The sequence below is a fragment of the Pagrus pagrus genome (genome assembly GCF_965226575.1).
Source record: "Pagrus pagrus genome assembly, chromosome: 22".
NCBI lineage: Eukaryota > Metazoa > Chordata > Actinopteri > Spariformes > Sparidae > Pagrus > Pagrus pagrus.
The window spans coordinates 1,316,048-1,337,253 of NC_140204.1; the positions used below are offsets into that span (position 1 = coordinate 1,316,048).

Sequence of the window (21,206 nt, forward strand, 5' to 3'; positions counted from 1 at the left end):
GCGGGGATCTGATCAGCGCTGGTGATGAATCGTAGTATTGATAATGATGAAAAAACACAGAACATCATGGATTCTCATGGCGGACGCACTGGCGTCTGATTGGCCCGAGGTGATGGACTGCGGGCCAATCAGAGAGCGCGATGCGGGAGGCTGCCGCTCCTAGCAACAAGAGAGTTGAGACTTTTTATTTATTTATTTATTTATTAAAACAGGTGTCACCTTTAACACAGGTGGAGTCTGGCTCACATGTTTATATTTATATCTGACACTGTTTCCATCAGGAGGTTTAAACATGTTATTATTATTATAAAATGTCATTTATCATAAAGAGGAACATGTGATTGTTCAGCTGCAGGTGTTTAACATCATGAGATGTGACTTTTTAATCATTAATGTATTTTATTTTCTTACTTTTTATGGTTTATTATCTTTTTTAATAAAGTGCTGTAGCCTGCTTGGCAGACATCTTGTTTATTATTCTCAATAATATGGAGTTTAAATATTACTTTGGTGAATGTTAAAGTCACACAGACAGAGTATTTAATGGTGTATAAGATTTGTTTTTAATCTGACTGTTCATCAAATAAATGTAAAAAAAAGTGCTGATTCAGCTCTGACGCAGCATGTAATCTGTAAAGTAACTAGTAACTTAAACAGTGTTTTCAATAAATGTAGTGGAGTAAAAAGTATCTGCAGAACATGGAAATACTCAAGTAAAGTACAAATACCTGTAAACTGTACTGTAGTGCAGTACTGAAAACTAAACGCTGGCAGAGGTAATAATCCTGCTGGAGTCATGTCGCCCTCTGGTGGTTGTTTACGAGAACATCAGTGATTAACTCTGATTGGCTGACAGGAATCTTCATCTGATATCTGAGCTTGATTAAAACAAATGTTTTAATGGCAAATCAAAATACTGAGAATCAAAAGTTATAACTAAGAGACATGAAGTTAAATTATGAGATTAAATGTGACGATTATGAGACAAAACATCAGGATTGTTAAAGAATGAAGTCGACATGATGAGATTAGTTACTAGTATGATGAGTATTAGTTAGTTACTGTGAGATACAACCCTGAATTATGGTGCATCTACATGAACGTCCTGCATGATCACATCAGATCAATAATCAACGATTGACCAACAGACCGATCAGACATATTGATCAGCCATCAGAGGAGTCGGATCAGTGGAGCTGCTTCTGTTCCTGATGTCCACTGTTTAATCTTTGATCTGAATTCTCCCTGCAAAGGAGACAGAGGACAGTTAGACAGAGACAAGCAACCAACCAGAGACAAGCAGGCAACCAGAGACAAGCAACCAACCAGAGACAAGCAGCCAACCAGAGACAAGCAACCAACCAGAGACAAACAGCCAACCAGAGACAAGCAGCCAACCAGAGACAAGCAGCCAACCACAGACAAGCAGCAAACCAGAGACAAGCAACCAACCAGAGACAAGCAGCCAACCAGAGACAAGCAGCCAACTAGAGACAAGCAGCCAACCAGAGACAAGCAACCAACCAGAGACAAGCAGCCAACCAGAGACAAGCAGCCAACCACAGACAAGCAGCAAACCAGAGACAAGCAGCCAACAAGAGACAAGCAACCAACCAGAGACAAGCAGCCAACCAGAGACAAGCAGCCAACCAGAGACAGACACACAGTCCTCTGTTCTGTATCTTCATACTGACCTTTGACTTTGAGCTTCACTGTTTTCTCTCTCAGGATGTTTTTGTCCTTGTTGATGACTACACACCAGTATGTTCCTGTGTCTGCCTCTTTGGGGTCTTTCAGGATCAGACTGAGGTCTCCAGTCTTCAGCAGGTCTTTCTTCATCTCTGTTCGTTCTTGGAAAACCTGGTCCTGGTCTTCAGGTTGGTTAGATTTCTTCTGATACAGGAGGGCTGTCCTGATTAAGGATTCATAGGGTCTCCACTCCACTGTAGCGTCCTCAGGCAGGTCAGGTGTTGTTCTGAAGGGCAGCTGGACAGACTCCTCCCCCTCCTCCACCTCCACCTGACAGGCTGAGAGGACAACAAAGCACAACATCAGCTGTACAGACAGCAGCAGGAACTGTGATGGTAACAGGACCTCACTGTCTCATCCATTTCTTAGGATATGACAGTACTGACCTCTGACCTGTATCTACAGTACTGACCTGTATCTACAGTACTGACCTCTGACCTGTATCTACAGTACTGACCTCTGACCTGCAGCTCCACTTGTTTCTTCATCAGGATGTGTTCCTCACTGTTGTAGACGGTGCAGGTGTAGATGTCTCTGTCTCTGTCTGTGAGGTATTTCAGGGTCAGACTGAGGTCTCCAGTTTTCAGCAGGTTTCTCTTCATCTCTGTTCGACCTCTGTAATATACGTGATGTTCTTCAGGCTGGTCAGAGCCGTTCTGATACACATGGACCTTCCATTCATCTCTGTCCCTCCACTCCACTTTAGCGTCTTCAGGCAGGTGAACTGTGGTTTTGCAGGGCAGCTGGACAGACTCCGCCCATGAATCCACCTCCACCTGGTCGACTGAGAGGACAACAAACCACAACATCAGCTGTACAGTAGAGCCCGACCGATAAAGGATTTTTAAGGCTGATACCGATACAAATATTTGGTGATTTAAAAATCCGATATTCCGATATATCGGCCGATAAATATATATATATACAGTACAGACCAAAAGTTTGGACACACCTTCTCATTCAAAGAGTTTTCTTTATTTTCATGACTATGAAAATTGTAGATTCACACTGAAGGCATCAAAACTATGAATTAACACGTGGAATTATATACTTAACAAAAAAGTGTGAAACAACTGAAAATATGTCTTATATTCTAGGTTCTTCAAAGTAGCCACCTTTTGCTTTGATTACTGCTTCACACACTCTTGGCATTCTCTTGATGAGCTTCAAGAGGTAGTCACCTGAAATGGTCTTCCAACAGTCTTGAAGGAGTTCCCAGAGATGCTTAGCACTTGTTGGCCCTTTTGCCTTCACTCTGCGGTCCAGCTCACCCCAAACCATCTCGATTGGGTTCAGGTCCGGTGACTGTGGAGGCCAGGTCATCTGGCGCAGCACCCCATCACTCTCCTTCTTGGTCAAATAGCCCTTACACAGCCTGGAGGTGTGTTTGGGGTCATTGTCCTGTTGAAAAATAAATGATGGTCCAACTAAACGCAAACCGGATGGAATAGCATGCCGCTGCAAGATGCTGTGGTAGCCATGCTGGTTCAGTATGCCTTCAATTTTGAATAAATCCCCAACAGTGTCACCAGCAAAGCACCCCCACACCATCACACCTCCTCCTCCATGCTTCACGGTGGGAACCAGGCATGTAGAGTCCATCCGTTCACCTTTTCTGCGTCGCACAAAGACACGGTGGTTGGAACCAAAGATCTCAAATTTGGACTCATCAGACCAAAGCACAGATTTCCACTGGTCTAATGTCCATTCCTTGTGTTCTTTAGCCCAAACAAGTCTCTTCTGCTTGTTGCCTGTCCTTAGCAGTGGTTTCCTAGCAGCTATTCTACCATGAAGGCCTGATTCACACAGTCTCCTCTTAACAGTTGTTCTAGAGATGTGTCTGCTGCTAGAACTCTGTGTGGCATTGACCTGGTCTCTAATCTGAGCTGCTGTTAACCTGCGATTTCTGAGGCTGGTGACTCGGATGAACTTATCCTCCGCAGCAGAGGTGACTCTTGGTCTTCCTTTCCTGGGGCGGTCCTCATGTGAGCCAGTTTCTTTGTAGCGCTTGATGGTTTTTGCGACTGCACTTGGGGACACTTTCAAAGTTTTCCCAATTTTTCGGACTGACTGACCTTCATTTCTTAAAGTAATGATGGCCACTCGTTTTTCTTTACTTAGCTGCTTTTTTCTTGCCATAATACAAATTCTAACAGTCTATTCAGTAGGACTATCAGCTGTGTATCCACCTGACTTCTGCACAACACAACTGATGGTCCCAACCCCATTTATAAGGCAAGAAATCCCACTTATTAAACCTGACAGGGCACACCTGTGAAGTGAAAACCATTTCAGGTGACTACCTCTTGAAGCTCATCAAGAGAATGCAGAGTGTGTGCAAAGCAGTAATCAGAGCATAAGGTGGCTACTTTGAAGAAACTAGAATATAAGGCGTATTTTCAGTTGTTTTACACTTTTTTGTTAAGTACATATTTCCACATGTGTTAATTCATAGTTTTGATGCCTTCAGTGTGAATCTACAATGTCAATAGTCATGAAAAGAAAGGAAACTCATTGAATGAGAAGGTGTGTCCAAACTTTTGGTCTGTACTGTAAATATAAAAATAATAATCCAGAAACGCGTAACAAAACATATACAGATTTCCGTAACATTAGTTATTTGTAGTTGTTTATGAGTCCTCACTGAAATAATATGATAATGCAGTTTAAAATTTTGTTTTATTGTCACAACAGAACAGAGGAACATCAAAATTACCAGCTAAGTCAGTTTCACTCTCGGCTCACCTAACAGCAGCAAAACTGGACATGGTAGACGCATATTTTGTAAAAGTTAAGAGAACTGATGGGGATGTTCTTTTAATTGTTAATCAAGCAGTGTATTTCTCGTGACAATTGCCAACTTGAACACACTTCACCAATGATCTCAGTCGTGGATAACTGGTTCGCTCTGCCCGACTCTGGCTGAATCAGCTGGTTGTAGGTTTGTGGCGTTCTAAACACGAGTGTTGCCAACAGGGACGTTGTAGAGTGTCCTCTGGTGGAAAAACTACGCAACACTCATAACATGGTTGAAGGGTGTTTCGTCCGTTCTTATTTTATTTTTTAAATATTTATTTATTGGCCATTATGAATGCTGATACCGATAGTTTGGAAAATAATATTGGCCGATATATCAGTCGGGCTCTACTGTCCAGACAGCAGCAGGAACTGTGATGGTAATAGGACCTCACTGTCTCATCTTCTCTTATAATCCCAGACCTCACTGTCTCATCCTTCTCTTAGGATATTACAGTACTGACCTGTATCTACAGTACTGACCTTTGACCTGCAGCAGCACTTGTTTCTTCATCAGGATGTGTTCCTCCCTGTAGACGGTGCAGGTGTAGGTGTCTGTGCCTGTGGGGTATTTCAGGGTCAGACTGAGGTCTCCAGTTTTCAGCACGTTTCTCTTCATCTCTGTTCGACCTCTGTAAACAATGTGCTGTTCTTCAGGCTGGTCAGAGCCGTTCTGATACACATGGACCTTCCTGTTGTCTCTGTCCCTCCACTCCACTTTAGCGTCTTCAGGCAGGTGAACTCTGGTTTTGCAGGGCAGCTGGACAGACTCCGCCCCTGAATCCACCTTCACCTGGTAGTCTGAGAGGACAACAAACCACAACATCAGCTGTACAGACAGCAGCAAGAACTGTGATGGTAACAGGACCTCACTGTCTCATCCTTCTCTTATAATCCCAGACCTCACTGTCTCATCCTTCTCTTGTAATCCCAGACCTCACTGTTGACAGTTGTTGAGTCTGTCTCAACAGTCAGGGAGCTACCAGAGTAAAGATGCTGCCCATGTGCATGATGGGTAGTGTAGTAGTAGTGACATACCTGACATGAAATAGTGCCTAAAATGTAGTAAAAGAGCTCCAGAAACAAGAAGTCCAACAACCAGGAGAACCAGGAGAGCTGTGGCCCAGGATGGGAATCGTCCTGTGGGAACCAGAAACATAAAGAACATGACCTCTGACCTCTGACCTGTATCTATAGTAGGTTTTAGGGTTAGTTGCTGACCTTTGACCTGCAGCTGTATGCTCGTCACTCTCAGTTCTCTCTGTCTCCCCCAGCTGACCCCTCTGACGGTGCAGGTGTAGGAGCCGCTGTCAGAGAGGTGGAGGTCTGTCAGATGGAGGCTGAGGTCTCCAGTTTCCAGAGCGTCAGTCTTCATGGATGTTCGGCCGCTATAAAGCTGGTTTTGGTCTTTAAGTTGGTCACCTTCCTGCTGACGCTGGTGGACGGTTGAAGGATCCAGATCGTAGCGGCTCCACACCACTGAGGGCTCGTCCAGTTCATCCGTGGGAAAGTCACAGGGCAGCAGGACAAACGGGTCCCCCTCATACAGCTCCACAGCTGAGGCATGCTGGGAAACTGTGAGGTCACACAGACAGAGAGGGTCAATGACAGCAGCCTTATTTCATGTGATGAGTGAATGTGGTCCTCTGCAGTGTGTGCAGCCTGTAAACTGTGCTGCTGAAGCTCAACTCAGACTCTGTGTGAATGAAGGCCAACATCTACATCCACATGTGACGCTGCTGTCAGCAAAGCATCATCATCACGTCTGTTAACAGAAGCCATCAGAGTGTGAGCGAGCTGCAGGGATCTAATCCTGAAGACCAGAAGTGAGGACAGTGTGACTATGTGTGTACCCGGGGTGATAAATTCCCTCACTCACGGGGTATCTACTTCTCAACTCTCGCGGTATTATTCCCAACTTTTGCGGTATTATGCCCAAATCTCGCGGGATGGTCATCTGGTTCACCTGGGCCAATCAGCGTTGACGTTGGCGGTGACGTCACGGGGTCATGTGGGTCGGCGCGACCAACCACGTTTTAGTATTGAGCCGCTGTGGTTCAGTCTCAGAGAGAGAGCAGTGGGGAAGCTGCATGAGAGACGAGCTACAGGTTGGTTCAAACTATGTTTCGCCTGTTTATTTTAATCATGAGCAGCGCTTAAATAATGTGTGTTGACTTATAGGAGCCCTTACCGTGTCGCAACTGTCGTGCCGGGACCGCGGCGGCCGAATGTATGTGTGGTACGCAGAGGGGGGGTAGGGGGCTCCTTGTAGCCCGGAAAAGAACTGTCACCCCACTCGCTCAGCCACTGCCCACCACACACACACACCTTCCCCTTCACAGCGAACCAAGCATTTGGGAGGGTTTTGCATCGCTGACTCACATTTGTCTGTTTATGAATCTGATTCTGAATCTCGATTATCTGATTGTGCATATGCAAATGGTTGAAAGAAGGTTAACTTATCTTAATTGTCTGTCCTTAGCCAGATCTGTCGTTTTACTGTATATAATCGCACTTTTATTGTTGTGGGTTGTCATTTCACTATTTTGCTAAAAATACATGGTACCATCTACCAGCAAAACTCAGTCTCTGTCTGCTCCCTCCTTTGGTCGTACTTCAGCCTTCTGGTCACTAACCTATTGTTGTATTTTACTGTTACACATTATCTTTACAATGCTAAGTAGTCCATTAATACTGTGTATATGAGCCTTAGTGTTAAATTAGTGTGACACAGGTGCTACATAATTTGTGGCGAGCTAGCCAGGAGGGAGTACAGAGCTGAGTAAATCATAATAATAGATTTGATTTTCATTGCAAATATGGACATTTTGGACGAATTCCAAATGCTGTTTTGATCAAATATCGATGACACAGATGATGAAGTGGTTACATTTTTGAAGCAGTATGGCAAGGCCGCTAGCATCGCAGTTATAACTGAGCCTGGCGTTTTCCAGGACACGATTGTTGTTGAATTCGAGTAGGGTAACGTTTTGGTCGAATTTTGCCACACACGTACATTTGCCAGACCGAAAAAGTGACTTATGATATTCAAGAACTTTCCGCTATTTGCGCTGATTTTTTCGGAGAGTTAAAAACAAAGAAGTATGTGGGCGAACTGACACTCACAGGACAGGACTACGCTGAAGTCCTGAAGGGGTTAATGTCTCTACTGGGCCAGTCTGTCACCGAGCAATGTCCCCAGAAATGAAGACTTGTCCAGATCTCAATGAGGAAGCGGGGGCGCCTGCCCCGAGTACAGCTACCTCTGTACCGTTGCCCAATGCTGCCATCTCCAGTTCACGTCAAGGCACTACAGCTATGGCACAAAATTCAAGGGATGAGGTGCCACAAATCCCTCCAACCTTCAATGCCCAGGGCGTAGCAAGGTCTTCATTTTCTCCAATGTCTCTGCCTGACCTTAATCCACCAGAAATACAACAGTATGTTGTCGAACACATTGGGAAAAGTGATGACAATGCAATCCACCTGTCTACATTGAGTCTCCGGTCATTTTCGTGTCGCGTCCCAAGACCACAGCATGAATCTGATTATGACGCCTGGTGATCTGAGGATGAGCTCTTGTTGAAAGATCCTGCCGTTTCAGACCTGCAACGCTCCAGGAAGATACTGGAAAGTTTGTTCCCACCACCAGCGGATATGGTAAGGCATCTCAAGCCAGAGACGCCACCAATGACTTACCTGCAGATTCTTGACTCCGCGTACGGAACGGTACAAGATGATACGCCAAGTTTATGGAGCTGTTCCAGGATGCTGGTGAAAATCCCTCTGCATACTTGCAACATCTGCAGGTTGCGCTAAACTTGGCCGTGAAGAGGGGAGTAGTCTGGGCCACCGAACTGGATCGACACCTGTTATATCAATTTTGTCATGGCTGCTGGGACAACACGCTTATATCAGAACTCCAGCTCAAGCAGCGCAAGTCTCATCCCCCATCTTTTGCTGAGTTGTTGCTATTGCTCAGGACAGAGGAAGATCGAGGGGCTGCAAAGGTTTAGCGTATGAAGCAGCACCTCGGCTCAAAAGCTAGAGCCGGGGTGCATGCCCAATACGTCTCTGCAACCCCAGAAGAGGATAAAGTGGACGCACTGACTACCATCACTCAGCAGCTCACCCAGCAGCTTGCCCACATCCAAGAGCAGCTGGTGTCCCTTACCGCTCAGTCCAATCGAAAGCAGTCCACTTCATCCAACCCCACTCGCGTCAGCCGACTCAGTGAAAGCATGAAATCCAGCAAAGCTACATCCCGTCCCTCTCACAAGACCCAGCCATCTGGACTAAAGCCAGGTTATTGTTATAATTGTGGAGAAGATGGACACATAAGACCCAATTGTGACAATGATCCAAACCCCTCGCTTGTGGCTATGAAAAAGAAACAGTTCGCAGAGAAACAGAGGAAGTGGTCAAGATCAAGCTCTCGCGACGTCTCGTCTTTAAACTAGATCGGGTTCCTGTTGAGGGGCAAACAGGAACTGCTGAGGACCAAGCAAATGCCAGTGAAGTGGATGGACCAGTCACATTCCTCTCCCACCGAGGCTGTTCGCCTGCCAAGAGGGTTAATTGGGTCCAAGTGCACTGGCCAGGTGAGCATAGCTGGTCAAAATTTTTCATGATTGCTGGATACCGGATCACAGGTAACGACAATACCCATCTCCATCTACAATCAACGTTTCTCACACCATCCTGTCAAGCCACTGTGCGACTTGCTACAAGTAGAGGGTGCTGCTGGGCAAGAAGTACCATATTTGGGCTATACTGAAACGACGATTACATTCTCAAAAGAGTTCATTGGTGCGGATATGGATGTGTGTACCCTGGTCCTAGTGGTTCCAGACGTCAGGCCAGGATTCCATTCCCAAGTCCTGATTGGGATGAACACACTGGAGCCACTTTATGAGCAACACCTGGGAGGTGAGTGTGCCAGCTACAGACCATCCTGGCATGGCTACAGCGCTGTCCTCAATTTGTTACAGCTGCGGCATCAGCAGACCCAAGGGGCCCACAATGGAGCGGTGAGACTGGCAAGTAAATCTCCACTTAAAGTTCCAGCAGGCTGCACCATGGTCATTAAGGGTTCTGTCCGTGGAAATCTACCATCAGCTGGCAAGTGTGCCCTCATCGAACAGCCATCCACTCCACTGCCCGGAGGTTTGTGTGTAAGGAATTGTCTTGTTGCCCTGCCCAGTCACGCACCACACCTTCCCATCGTGATCACTAATGAGTCTGACCAGAACATCACACTTCAGCCATTGAGCATCATTACTCTCTGCATCGCCCCAGATTCTGACTCACAATGTCTCCACTACCAATGCACAGAACACAGAAGGAAGCAATCTGGAGTTTGATTTTGGAAATTCCTCAATTCCCCCGGATTGGAAGGAACGAGTCATCTCCAAGCTCGATGTGTCATCCTCTTTTGACCCTTTTCTTCACTCCTGACACAATCCAGCTAATTTTGCAAATGACAAAATGAGAAACCACCGACACCGCCATCGCCAATGCTGTCACCAGCTCGACCAGAAGGAGAGGTGTGCGCTGGTTGTGCACAGGCCTGAAAAAGAGGCCTTCTACCACCTGCACCGAGTGTAACAGGTGCATTTATAGAGAGCATCAGGTCACATGCTGCAGGACCTGCTGCTGGAAATGACACACACACACTCAATCAATTTATCTGTTTATCTCAAACACACATACACAAACACACCCTCTCTCAATCCACTTATCTGTTTATCTCAAACACACACACACACACACACACACACACACACACGCGTCACATATTCAAAGCCTGGATATTTCTGTTTCATATTTTATGTTCTGTTGTGTTTGTGATGAGAATTTTGTACTTCATGCTTTCTTTATGACTTGTTTTGTGTTGTTTTATGACCTATATTTAAGGTACTGAGTAATCACTGAAGGTAAACACTCTCTTCTCTGCAGGAGGGCATGAATGAGCAGCTGTCAGAGTGAAAACACACCCACAGAGACAGATATAAGCTAAGCCTTGCTCTTCTGATATTGAGTCTTCACTTAGTAACTGACCTGCGTGTTGCTCTGTGAATGCTCCTCTTGTACAAGACTAAACCCTGTTTGAACTCTGAGCCGACTCTGATCTCCTTCCTCCAGTTCTAAATTAACACTGTTCTCTTTTGTTATTGAAGTTTTCAAAGTTGTTGCAGTTTACACAATAAATGTTCACATTGATGAATCAGATGTTGATTTAAAAATTATTTCACACACACACAAAACAACTCTTGGTACCCCTGGTAGTCACATGGCTCCATAATATAACTGGCAAAAATACAAGACTTTCATGAATCAGCCTACAATGGGAAAATGGTTGAATCTGGTGGAATACAGTAAAAATGTCAGATATCACTACTTTTCTTCAAAATGAAATGCTGACATTAGATGATGCATGGTTTTATACTGTAATGGCAGTGAGATTAAAAAATGTGGTTTGAATGGAAGACAATGAGGCATTTTTGCCACAAAGGTGTCCGGAGGGTAGTAAATTTGAGGAGGACACAAGGGTTAAAGACACGACGGTGGACTGAGGTGATGATCAGATCAGAGGGAGGAAGGTTATCTTACCGTGCACGAGGATCACAAACACCACAAACATCTTCATCTTCCTGTCACAACTACAACCAGCACAAAGTCCTCTTTAATGAGCTTCACTTCAGAGACACATGGAGGACATCAGCTCACAGCCAGTCATCACTGTCCTCCTGCTGACCGTCCACTGACACCAGGACAGAACTTCACTTTCACTTTGAGCTGTTTCCAGTGAAGCAGCTGCTGAATGCTGCTTCCTGTGACGCTTCCTGTGAGGCCCACCAGGGATTTGTTTTTTTTTATTGAACAATAATTGCACACAACATATTGGCATGGTACATTGCAATACAGAATACACAAGGCACATAAAGGCAAAAATAATGACATAGTTCTTTATGGGCAACAGAAATGAGGTCTTGATTTCATGCATCTATTTTTATGAATACAAAATCAAATCAAATCAAATCAAATTTTATTTGTATAGCCCAAATTCACAAATCACAGTTTGCCTCAGAGGGCTTTACAATCTGTACAGAGACGACACCCTCTGTCCTTCGACCCTCGATTTGAGTGAGGAAAAACTTGCCCCAAAAAAAAGCCCTTTTAACAGGGAAAAAAATGCAGAAGAAACCTCAGGGAGAGCCACAGAGGAGGGATCCCTCTCCCAGGACGGACAGACGTGCAATAGATGTCGCATGTACAGAGCAGATCAACGAGATCACAATGTATTCAATTATAAGCGATGGTTGACAGGAGTGAAAGTACATAAAGATGTATTACAGCAATAATGATGAAATGCACATGGAAATGTGATTACTAGTGATAACAGTAGTAGTGATTAATGGTAAGGATGGTATGTAGTAATGCAGTACGATAATAGTAGTGTAACGTATGTAACAGAGATGTGACTAATATTAGCATCAGTAGTGTGGGTGTTAGGCAGGGTCATGGCAGTAGGCGCATCCACGATCAGGCAGGGCCATAGCAGTAGGCGCATCCACGATCAGGCAGGGCCATAGCAGTGGGCGCATCCACGATCAGGCAGGGCCATAGCAGTGGGCGCATCCACGATCAGGCAGGGCCATAGCAGTGGGCGCATCCACGATCCACGACCCGGGCGCGGCCAGGATCCAAGGGAGCCTGTAGGACTAGAAAGCACAAGGACTCCGGGGAAGAAGTAAGTCAGTGACATGCAGAGATGGGGCATGTATACAGGCATAATGTATACAGATGGAGAGGAGAGGAGAGGGGAGGAGAGAGAAGCTCAGTGTGTCATTGTCCCCCGGACTAGGCCTATAGCAGCATAACTAAGAGCTCGTCCAGGACAGGCCTGGGCCTGTCCTGGACCAGCCCTAACTATAAGCTCTATCGAAGAGGAAGGTCTTAAGTCTACTCTTAAAGGTAGAGAGGGTGTCCGCCTCCCGGACCAAAACAGGAAGATGGTTCCACAGAAGAGGAGCTTGATAGCTGAAGGCTCTGGCTCCCATTCTACTTTTGGAGACTTTAGGAACTACAAGTAATCCTGCGTTCTGGGAGCGTAATGCTCTAGTTGGGTGATAGGGTAGTATGAGCTCCTGGAGATATGATGGTGCCTGACCATTAACAGCTTTGTAAGTGAGGAGAAGGATTTTAAACTCTATTCTTGATTTTACAGGGAGCCAGTGCAGAGAGGCCAATACAGGAGTAATATGATCTCTTTTCTTAGTTCCTGTCAGTACACGTGCTGCAGCATTCTGGACCAGCTGGAGACTCTTTAGAGACTTGTTAGGGCAGCCTGATAATAGAGAATTACAGTAGTCCAGTCTGGAAGTAACAAATGCATGGACTAGCTTTTCTGCGTCTTTTTGAGACAGGATGGGCCTGATTTTTGCAATGTTACGTAGATGAAAAAATGCAGACCTTGAAATTTGTTTTATGTGGGAGTTGAAGGACATATCTTGATCAAAGATAACTCCCAGATTCCTGACGGTGGTGCTGGAGGCCAAGTTAATGCCATCCAAACTCGCTATATCATTAGATAATGCATCTCTAAGGTGTTTAGGACCAAGTACTATAACTTCGGTTTTATCTGAGTTTAACAGCAGAAAATTGCAGGTCATCCAGGTCTTAATGTCCTTGAGACATGCATGGAGTTTAGTAAGCTGATTAGTTTCATTTGGCTTTACTGATAGGTATAACTGTGTATCATCTGCATAACAATGAAAGTTTACGGAGTGTTTCCGAATTATATTTCCTAGAGGGAGCATATATAAGGTGAATAGTATGGGTCCAAGCACGGAGCCTTGAGGAACACCATGACTAACCTTGGTATACAGGGATGACTCATCGTTAACATGTACAAACTGAAATCGATCCGATAAATAGGACTTAAACCAGTTTAATGCGGGTCCTTTAATGCCAATTAAGTGTTCCAGTCTCTGTAGTAGAATGTGATGATCAATGGTATCAAATGCAGCACTAAGATCTAGTAAGACCAGGACAGAGACAAGTCCTTTGTCAGAAGCGATTAGGAGGTCATTTGTAACTTTCACCAGTGCAGTCTCTGTGCTATGATGTGCTCTAAAACCTGATTGAAAATCCTCATATAAACTATTTTTATGAAGAAAGTCACATAGCTGGTTGGCGACTGCTTTCTCAAGGATCTTGGAGAGGAAAGGGAGGTTGGATATAGGTCTATAGTTGGCTAAAGCTTCTGGATCAAGATTAGGCTTTTTAAGGAGCGGTCTAATTACAGCTAGTTTAAAGGATTGTGGTACGTATCCTGTTAATAGAGACAGGTTGATCATTTCTAGTAAAGATGTGCTAATTAAAGGTAAAGTTTCTTTCAGCAACCTAGTTGGGATGGGGTCTAGGAGACAAGTTGTTGGTCTAGATGAAGAAACCATCGAAGTTAGTTGGTGGAGGTCGATGGGAGAGAAGCAGTCTAAATATAAGTCAGAATTTACAACTGTTTCTGAGGTTCCTGTGTTTAAAGATACAATAGTGCCATTTGAGGGCAAGCGATGATGGATTTTGTCTCTAATAGTTAAAATTTTATCATTAAAGAAGCTCATGAAGTCATTACTACTGAGCGTTGTAGGAATACATGGTTCAGTAGAGCTGTGACTTTCTGTCAGCCTGGCTACAGTGCTGAAAAGAAACCTGGTGTTGTTTTTGTTTTCCTCTATTAATGACGAGTAATAGCTTGCTCTGGCATTGCAGAGGGCCTTCCTATATATTTTAAGGCTATCTTTCCAGGCTAAGCGGGATTGTACAAAATGTACCGAGAATGATGAAAGTGTTGATGCCAGGTCACGGGACGCCTCTTTCACAGATGTACCATACAAAACATTTCCTTTTGTCTTCCCAGAAGGTTTTTAACACATTTACAGTCATAAAATAAATGTTCAGTTGTTTCAGTGTCTTCGTCACAGAATGAGCAGTTGTTGTGGTCTAAATTAAAACGAGTCCTTATAAATTCAGAAGAGGGGTATACTCTGTTAAGGTATTAAAGTGAACTTCCCTCACTTTTGGAGAATTGGGAAACTTAAAGAAGTTTCAACTTCTCTTTTAGAGAAAAACTGTAGAGCTGATATTCTGTTTGAATGGATTCAGTTCTTTAACCAAGGTACGTCAGATTGTGACATTAGGTAGTTTAAGATCAGTGATGTTGTGACCATTGACCAAAAGTGAAGGAAGTGTTGGGTTCACATTACTGGTACACAAATTATAAGACATCACAACAATAGACTGAGGGATTGCTTTGATGAGATTATTATACTGCCTTCTGTCATTCAGGTGATATTTAGAGCAGAGAGTCTCAAAGGGGACAATGTTTCTGGTGTTATCCAAGAGGTGCAGCACTGACAACACTCCTGTCTCTAGACAATTTTGATAAAAAAAAAGATTTATTCCTCGATAAAATGTATCTGCTATTCCATAATGAGGTGTTGTGAGGACTAAAATTGTGCTTGTAGATAATTTTCTAGTGATGTAAAACCTGTTGATGACATACATTAACATTTACAGACCTGAAGTGAAGCGTGACCCAGTGAGCAAAGAGTGGTCTAGATCACGTTTTTTAGACATCATTTATGGACATCCAAGACGTCAAAAAGACGTCCTCTGTGGAGCCAGAATGAACGTTTTTCATACATCTTTTCTGGACATTGTATAGACGTTTACATATCGTTTATCGACTAATTCTGGCTGTCAGTGGACGTCCAGATCATGGCCTGGCCATGTCAATAGTCAGGCCATAATCTAGACATCCACTGACATCCAGAATTAGTTGAGAATAGACGTTCATACTGGCTATGATCTGGACGTCCACTGACAGAATTAGTCGATAAACGATATATAAACATCTATACAACGTCCAGAAAAGACGTGTAAAAAACTTTCATTCTGGCTCCCCAGAGGACGTCTTTTAAATCAAATCAAATCAAATCAAATTTTATTTGTATAGCCCAAATTCACAAATCACAGTTTGCCTCAGAGGGCTTTACAATCTGTACAGAGACGACACCCTCTGTCCTTCGACCCTCGATTCGAGTGAGGAAAAACTTGCCCCAAAAAAAGGCCCTTTTAACAGGGAAAAAATGCGGAAGAAACCTCAGGGAGAGCCACAGAGGAGGGATCCCTCTCCCAGGACGGACAGACGTGCAATAGATGTCGCATGTACAGAGCAGATCAACGAGATCACAATGTATCCAATTATAAGCGATGGTTGACAGGAGTGAAAGTACACAAAGATGTATTACAGCAATAATGATGAAATGCACATGGAAATGTGATTACTAGTGATAACAGTAGTAATGATCAATGGCAAGGATGGTATGTAGCAATGCAGTACGATAATAGTAGTGGAACGTATGTAACAGAGATGTGACTAATATTAGCGACAGTAGTGGTGGGTGTCAGGCAGGGCCATGGCAGTAGGTGCATCCACGATCAGGCAGGGCCATAGCAGTAGGCGCATCCACGATCAGGCAGGGCCATAGCAGTGGGCGCATCCACGATCCACGACCCGGGCGCGGCCAGGATCCAAGGGAGCCTGTAGGACTAGAAAGCACAAGGACTCCGGGGAAGAAGCAAGTCAGTGACATGCAGAGATGGGGCATGTATACAGGCATAATGTATACAGATGGAGAGGAGAGGAGAGGGGAGGAGAGAGAAGCTCAGTGTGTCATTGTCCCCCGGACTAGGCCTATAGCAGCATAACTAAGAGCTGGTCCAGGACAGGCCTGGGCCTGTCCTGGACCAGCCCTAACTATAAGCTCTATCGAAGAGGAAGGTCTTAAGTCTACTCTTAAAGGTAGAGAGGGTGTCCGCCTCCCGGACCAAAACAGGAAGATGGTTCCACAGAAGAGGAGCTTGATAACTGAAGGCTCTGGCTCCCATTCTACTTTTGGAGACTGTAGGAACTACAAGTAATCCTGCGTTCTGGGAGCGTAATGCTCTAGTTGGGTGATAGGGTAATATGAGCTCCTGGAGATATGATGGTGCCTGACCATTAACAGCTTTGTAAGTGAGGAGAAGGATTTTAAACTCTATTCTTGATTTTACAGGGAGCCAGTGCAGAGAGGCCAGTACAGGAGTAATATGATCTCTTTTCTTAGTTCCTGTCAGTACACGTGCTGCAGCATTCTGGACCAGCTGGAGACTCTTTAGAGACTTGTTAGGGCAGCCTGATAATAGAGAATTACAATAGTCCAGTCTGGAAGTAACAAATGCATGGACTAGCTTTTCTGCGTCTTTTTGAGACAGGATGGGCCTGATTTTTGCAATGTTACGTAGATGAAAAAATGCAGACCTTGAAATTTGTTTTATGTGGGAGTTGAAGGACATATCTTGATCAAAGATAACTCCCAGATTCCTGACGGTGGTGCTGGAGGCCAAGTTAGTGCCATCCAAACTCGCTATATCATTAGATAATGCATCTCTAAGGTGTTTAGGACCAAGTACTATAACTTCGGTTTTATCTGAGTTTAACAGCAGAAAATTGCAGGTCATCCAGGTCTTGATGTCCTTGAGACATGCATGGAGTTTAGTAAGCTGATTAGTTTCATTTGGCTTTATTGATAGGTATAACTGTGTATCATCTGCATAACAATGAAAGTTTATGGAGTGTTTCCGAATTATATTTCCTAGAGGGAGCATATATAAGGTGAATAGTATGGGTCCAAGCACGGAGCCTTGAGGAACACCATGACTAACCTTGGTATACAGGGATGACTCATCATTAACATGTACAAACTGAAATCGATCCGATAAATAGGACTTAAACCAGTTTAATGCGGGTCCTTTAATGCCAATTAAGTGTTCCAGTCTCTGTAGTAGAATGTGATGATCAATGGTATCAAATGCAGCACTAAGATCTAGTAAGACCAGGACAGAGACAAGTCCTTTGTCAGAAGCGATTAGGAGGTCATTTGTAACTTTCACCAGTGCCGTCTCTGTGCTATGATGTGCTCTAAAACCTGATTGAAAATCCTCATATAAACTATTTTTATGAAGAAAGTCACATAGCTGGTTGGCGACTGCTTTCTCAAGGATCTTGGAGAGGAAAGGGAGGTTGGATATAGGTCTATAGTTGGCTAAAGTTTCTGGATCAAGATTAGGCTTTTTAAGGAGCGGTCTAATTACAGCTAGTTTAAAGGATTGTGGTACGTATCCTGTTAATAGAGACAGGTTGATCATTTCTAGTAAAGATGTGCTAATTAAAGGTAAAGTTTCTTTCAGCAGCCTAGTTGGGATGGGGTCTAGGAGACAAGTTGTTGGTCTAGATGAAGAAACCATCGAAGTTAGTTGGTGGAGGTCGATGGGAGGGAAGCAGTCTAAATATAAGTCAGAATTTAGAACTGTTTCTGAGGTTCCTGTGTTTAAAGATACAATAGTGCCAGTTGAGGGCAAGCGATGATGGATTTTGTCTCTAATAGTTAAAATCTTATCATTGAAGAAGCTCATGAAGTCATTACCACTGAGCGTTGTAGGAATACATGGTTCAGTAGAGCTGTGACTTTCTGTCAGCCTGGCTACAGTGCTGAAAAGAAACCTGGTGTTGTTTTTGTTTTCCTCTATTAATGACGAGTAATAGCTTGCTCTGGCATTGCGGAGGGCCTTCCTATATATTTTAAGGCTATCTTTCCAGGCTAAGCGGGATTCTTCCAAGTTGGTGGAACGCCATTTCCTTTCAAATTTCCGTGATGTTTGCTTCAATTTGCGGGTATCCGAGTTATACCAGGGTGCTAACCTCCTGTGCTTTATAGGTTTCCTTTTCAGGGGGGCAATAGAGTCCAGTGTTGTTCGCAATGAGCCTGCAGTGCTATCAACAAGATGATCGATTTGTGAGGAACTGAGGTTAGTGGAGGAGTCCTCTATTATATTGAGACATGGCATTGAGTTTAGTGCCAGCGGTATAATTTCCTTAAATTTAGCTACAGCACTATCAGATAGACATCTAGTGAAGGAGTTTTTGCCTAATGGTGTGTAGTCCAGTAATAGAACTTCAAAAGTTATTAAGTGATGGTCTGATAAAAGAGGATTCTGTGGAGAAACTGTTAGATTTTCAATCTCGATACCATAAGCTAGAACAAGGTCAAGGGTGTGGTCAAAACAGTGAGTTGGTTTATGTACACACTGAGAGAAGCCAATAGATTCTAATAATGAGATAAATGCAGTACTAAGGCTATCATTAACGACATCCACATGAATATTAAAATCACCTACAATAATTACTTTATCTGATTTGAGGACTAGACTTGATAAAAACTCAGAGAATTCAGATAAAAATTCTGAGTAAGGACCAGGTGCTCGATACACTACAACAAATAGAACTGGCTGTAAAGTTTTCCACGTTGGATGTGAAAGACTCAGAACAAGGCTTTCAAATGAGTTATAATTTAATTTAGGTTTAGGAATGATTGACAGACTTAAGTCATAAATAGCTGCAACACCACCTCCTCGGCCGGAGCCTCGAGGAATGTGAGTATTAATATGACTAGGGGGAGTGGATTCATTCAGGCTGACATATTCTTCAGGATGCAGCCAAGTTTCAGTAAGACAGAATAAATCAATATTACAATCTGAAATTAAGTCATTTACTAGTACAGCTTTCGATGACAGGGATCTGATATTTAGGAGTCCGCATTTAATTCTCTTGTCTTGTTTTGAGATTGCAGAGTTGCTGTTAATTTTTATTAGATTTTCATGCACAACTCCTCTTCTGTGGACTTTTGATTTGATTAATTTAATTAATTTAGGTGGTCGGGGGGCAGACACAGTCTCAATGAAGTTTTGGGTGTGCAACTGATCTAATGGAAGCTCAGAGAAGCGTGTAAGACTGCAGCTCTGCCTCCTGGTCTCAACTCTGGGTTGTCAGGCTGGTTGTTGGCTAATGAAATGGGTTAAATTTCTAGAGATGAGAGCCGCTCCGTCCAAAGTGGGATGGATGCCGTCTCTCCTAATGAGACCAGGTTTTCCCCAGAAAGTCCGCCAATTATCAACAAAGCCCACATCGTTTGCTGGACACCACCTCGACAGCCAGCGGTTGAATGATGACATGCGGCTGAACATGTCATCACTGGTTAGGTTTGGCAGGGGCCCAGAGAAAACTACGGAGTCCGACATTGTTTTGGCGTAGTTACACACCGACTCAACATTAATCTTAGTGACTTCCGACTGGCGTCGCCGGCAGTCATTACCGCCGACATGTATTATGATCTTACTATATTTACGTTTAGCTTTAGCCAGCAGTTTCAGGTTTGATTCGATGTCGCCCGCTCTGGCCCCTGGGATGCATTTCACTATGGTCGCTGGTGCCGCTAACTTCACGTTTCGTACTATGGAGCTGCCAATAACCAGAGTTTGTTTCTCAGCGGGTGTGTCGCTGAGTGGGGAAAATTTGTTTGAAACGTGAAGCGGCTGGTGGTGTAACGTGGGCTTTGGTTTGGTATTATGCTTCCTTCGTTCAGTCACCCAGCCGCCCTGCTGTCCCGGCTGCTCGGGAGTTGCCGAGGGACGGCTAGCTGAAGCTACAGTTGCTCGGTCCGCACTAGCTAAGTGGCTAACTGCAGCAGTTACAGTCGGAGTTTCCATGCTGCGGAGCCGAGCCTCCAACTCACTGAGCCTCGCCTCCAACGCTACAAATAAACTACACTTAATACATGTACCAGTATCACTAAGGGAGGCAGAGGTGTAACTGAACATCTGGCACACTGAGCAAGAGAAAAGAGGAGAGCGAGAGGGAGAGAGAGAAGCCATCGCTAGCTGATAGTGGCTAAGCTAGGACACGATAGATTAGCCAGCAGAGCTAAGAGAGCTACAAACAGCAGCAAGCCCGGCGACCAAGCTATAAACACAGAGTATTGTTGAATGCCTTAGTGGACCAGCAAGTGCCCGATCACAAGCGGGATCTCGGTCGCTGCAGAAAGGAATACAACAATAATCTGCTTGGACGAGCCGGAGCAGCACAGTTACGCTATCAGTCAGTAACACAACAACAGGAAATGACGCAATGACGCAACACGCTTACCGTAGTACGTAGACAGTCCTTTTAGACATCTTGGATGTCCATAAATGACGTCTAAAAGACTTGATCTAGACCACTCTTTGCTCACTGGGTCAAGTCTCAAGTAAATATACTAAAGTATATTCAGCACTTTTCAGATTATTTGTTTGTATATAAGAGATATTTTTAATCTGATTGTTGATAAAATAAATGAATTTTAAAAAGTGCTGATTCAGCTCTGACGCAGCATGTAATCTGTAAAGTAATTAGTAACAAACAGTGTTTTCAATTAATGTAGTGGAGTAAAAAGTAGATATCTGCAGAACATGGAAATACTCGAGTAAAGTGCAAATACCTCTAAACTGTACTGTAGTGCAGTACTGAAAACTAAACGCTGGCAGAGGTAATAATCCTGCTGGAGTCATGTCGCCCTCTGGTGGTTGTTTACAAGAACATCAGTGATGAACTCTGATTGGCTGACAGGAATCTTCATCTGATATCTGAGCTTGATTAAAACAAATGTTTTAATGGCAAATCAAAATACTGAGAATCAAAAGTTATAACTAAGAGACATGAAGTTAAATTATGAGATTAA

The 21,206-nt window shown here is 44.0% G+C and overlaps 1 protein-coding gene across 1 annotated transcript; it reads right to left on the reverse strand.

Annotated features, from left to right (window-relative positions):
• Positions 1-225: 225 nt before the first annotated feature.
• LOC311252142 (uncharacterized protein) lies at positions 226-11,286 on the reverse strand. Its single transcript, XM_084345032.1, has 7 exons — positions 11,158-11,286; positions 5,767-6,120; positions 5,584-5,685; positions 5,029-5,346; positions 2,207-2,533; positions 1,695-2,027; positions 226-1,245 (listed from the first exon to the last, which is right to left on the reverse strand). Exons 1-7 carry the CDS (start codon positions 11,192-11,194, stop codon positions 1,223-1,225), a joined length of 1,494 nt encoding a protein of 497 aa, XP_084201158.1. The 5' UTR covers positions 11,195-11,286; the 3' UTR covers positions 226-1,222.
• Positions 11,287-21,206: the final 9,920 nt, after the last annotated feature.

Bases quoted from the DNA above. Each gene is read 5' to 3' on its own strand.
- LOC311252142 (XM_084345032.1), bottom strand. From the start codon at position 11,194: ATGAAGATGTTTGTGGTGTTTGTGATCCTCGTGCACG. The intron at 5,686-5,766 runs GTCAGCAACTAA...TGGTTCCCACAG, and splicing joins CATACAGCTGCAGGTCAAAG to GACGATTCCCATCCTGGGCC. The intron at 2,028-2,206 runs GTCAGTACTGTA...TTGTCCTCTCAG, and splicing joins AGTGGAGCTGCAGGTCAGAG to CCTGTCAGGTGGAGGTGGAG.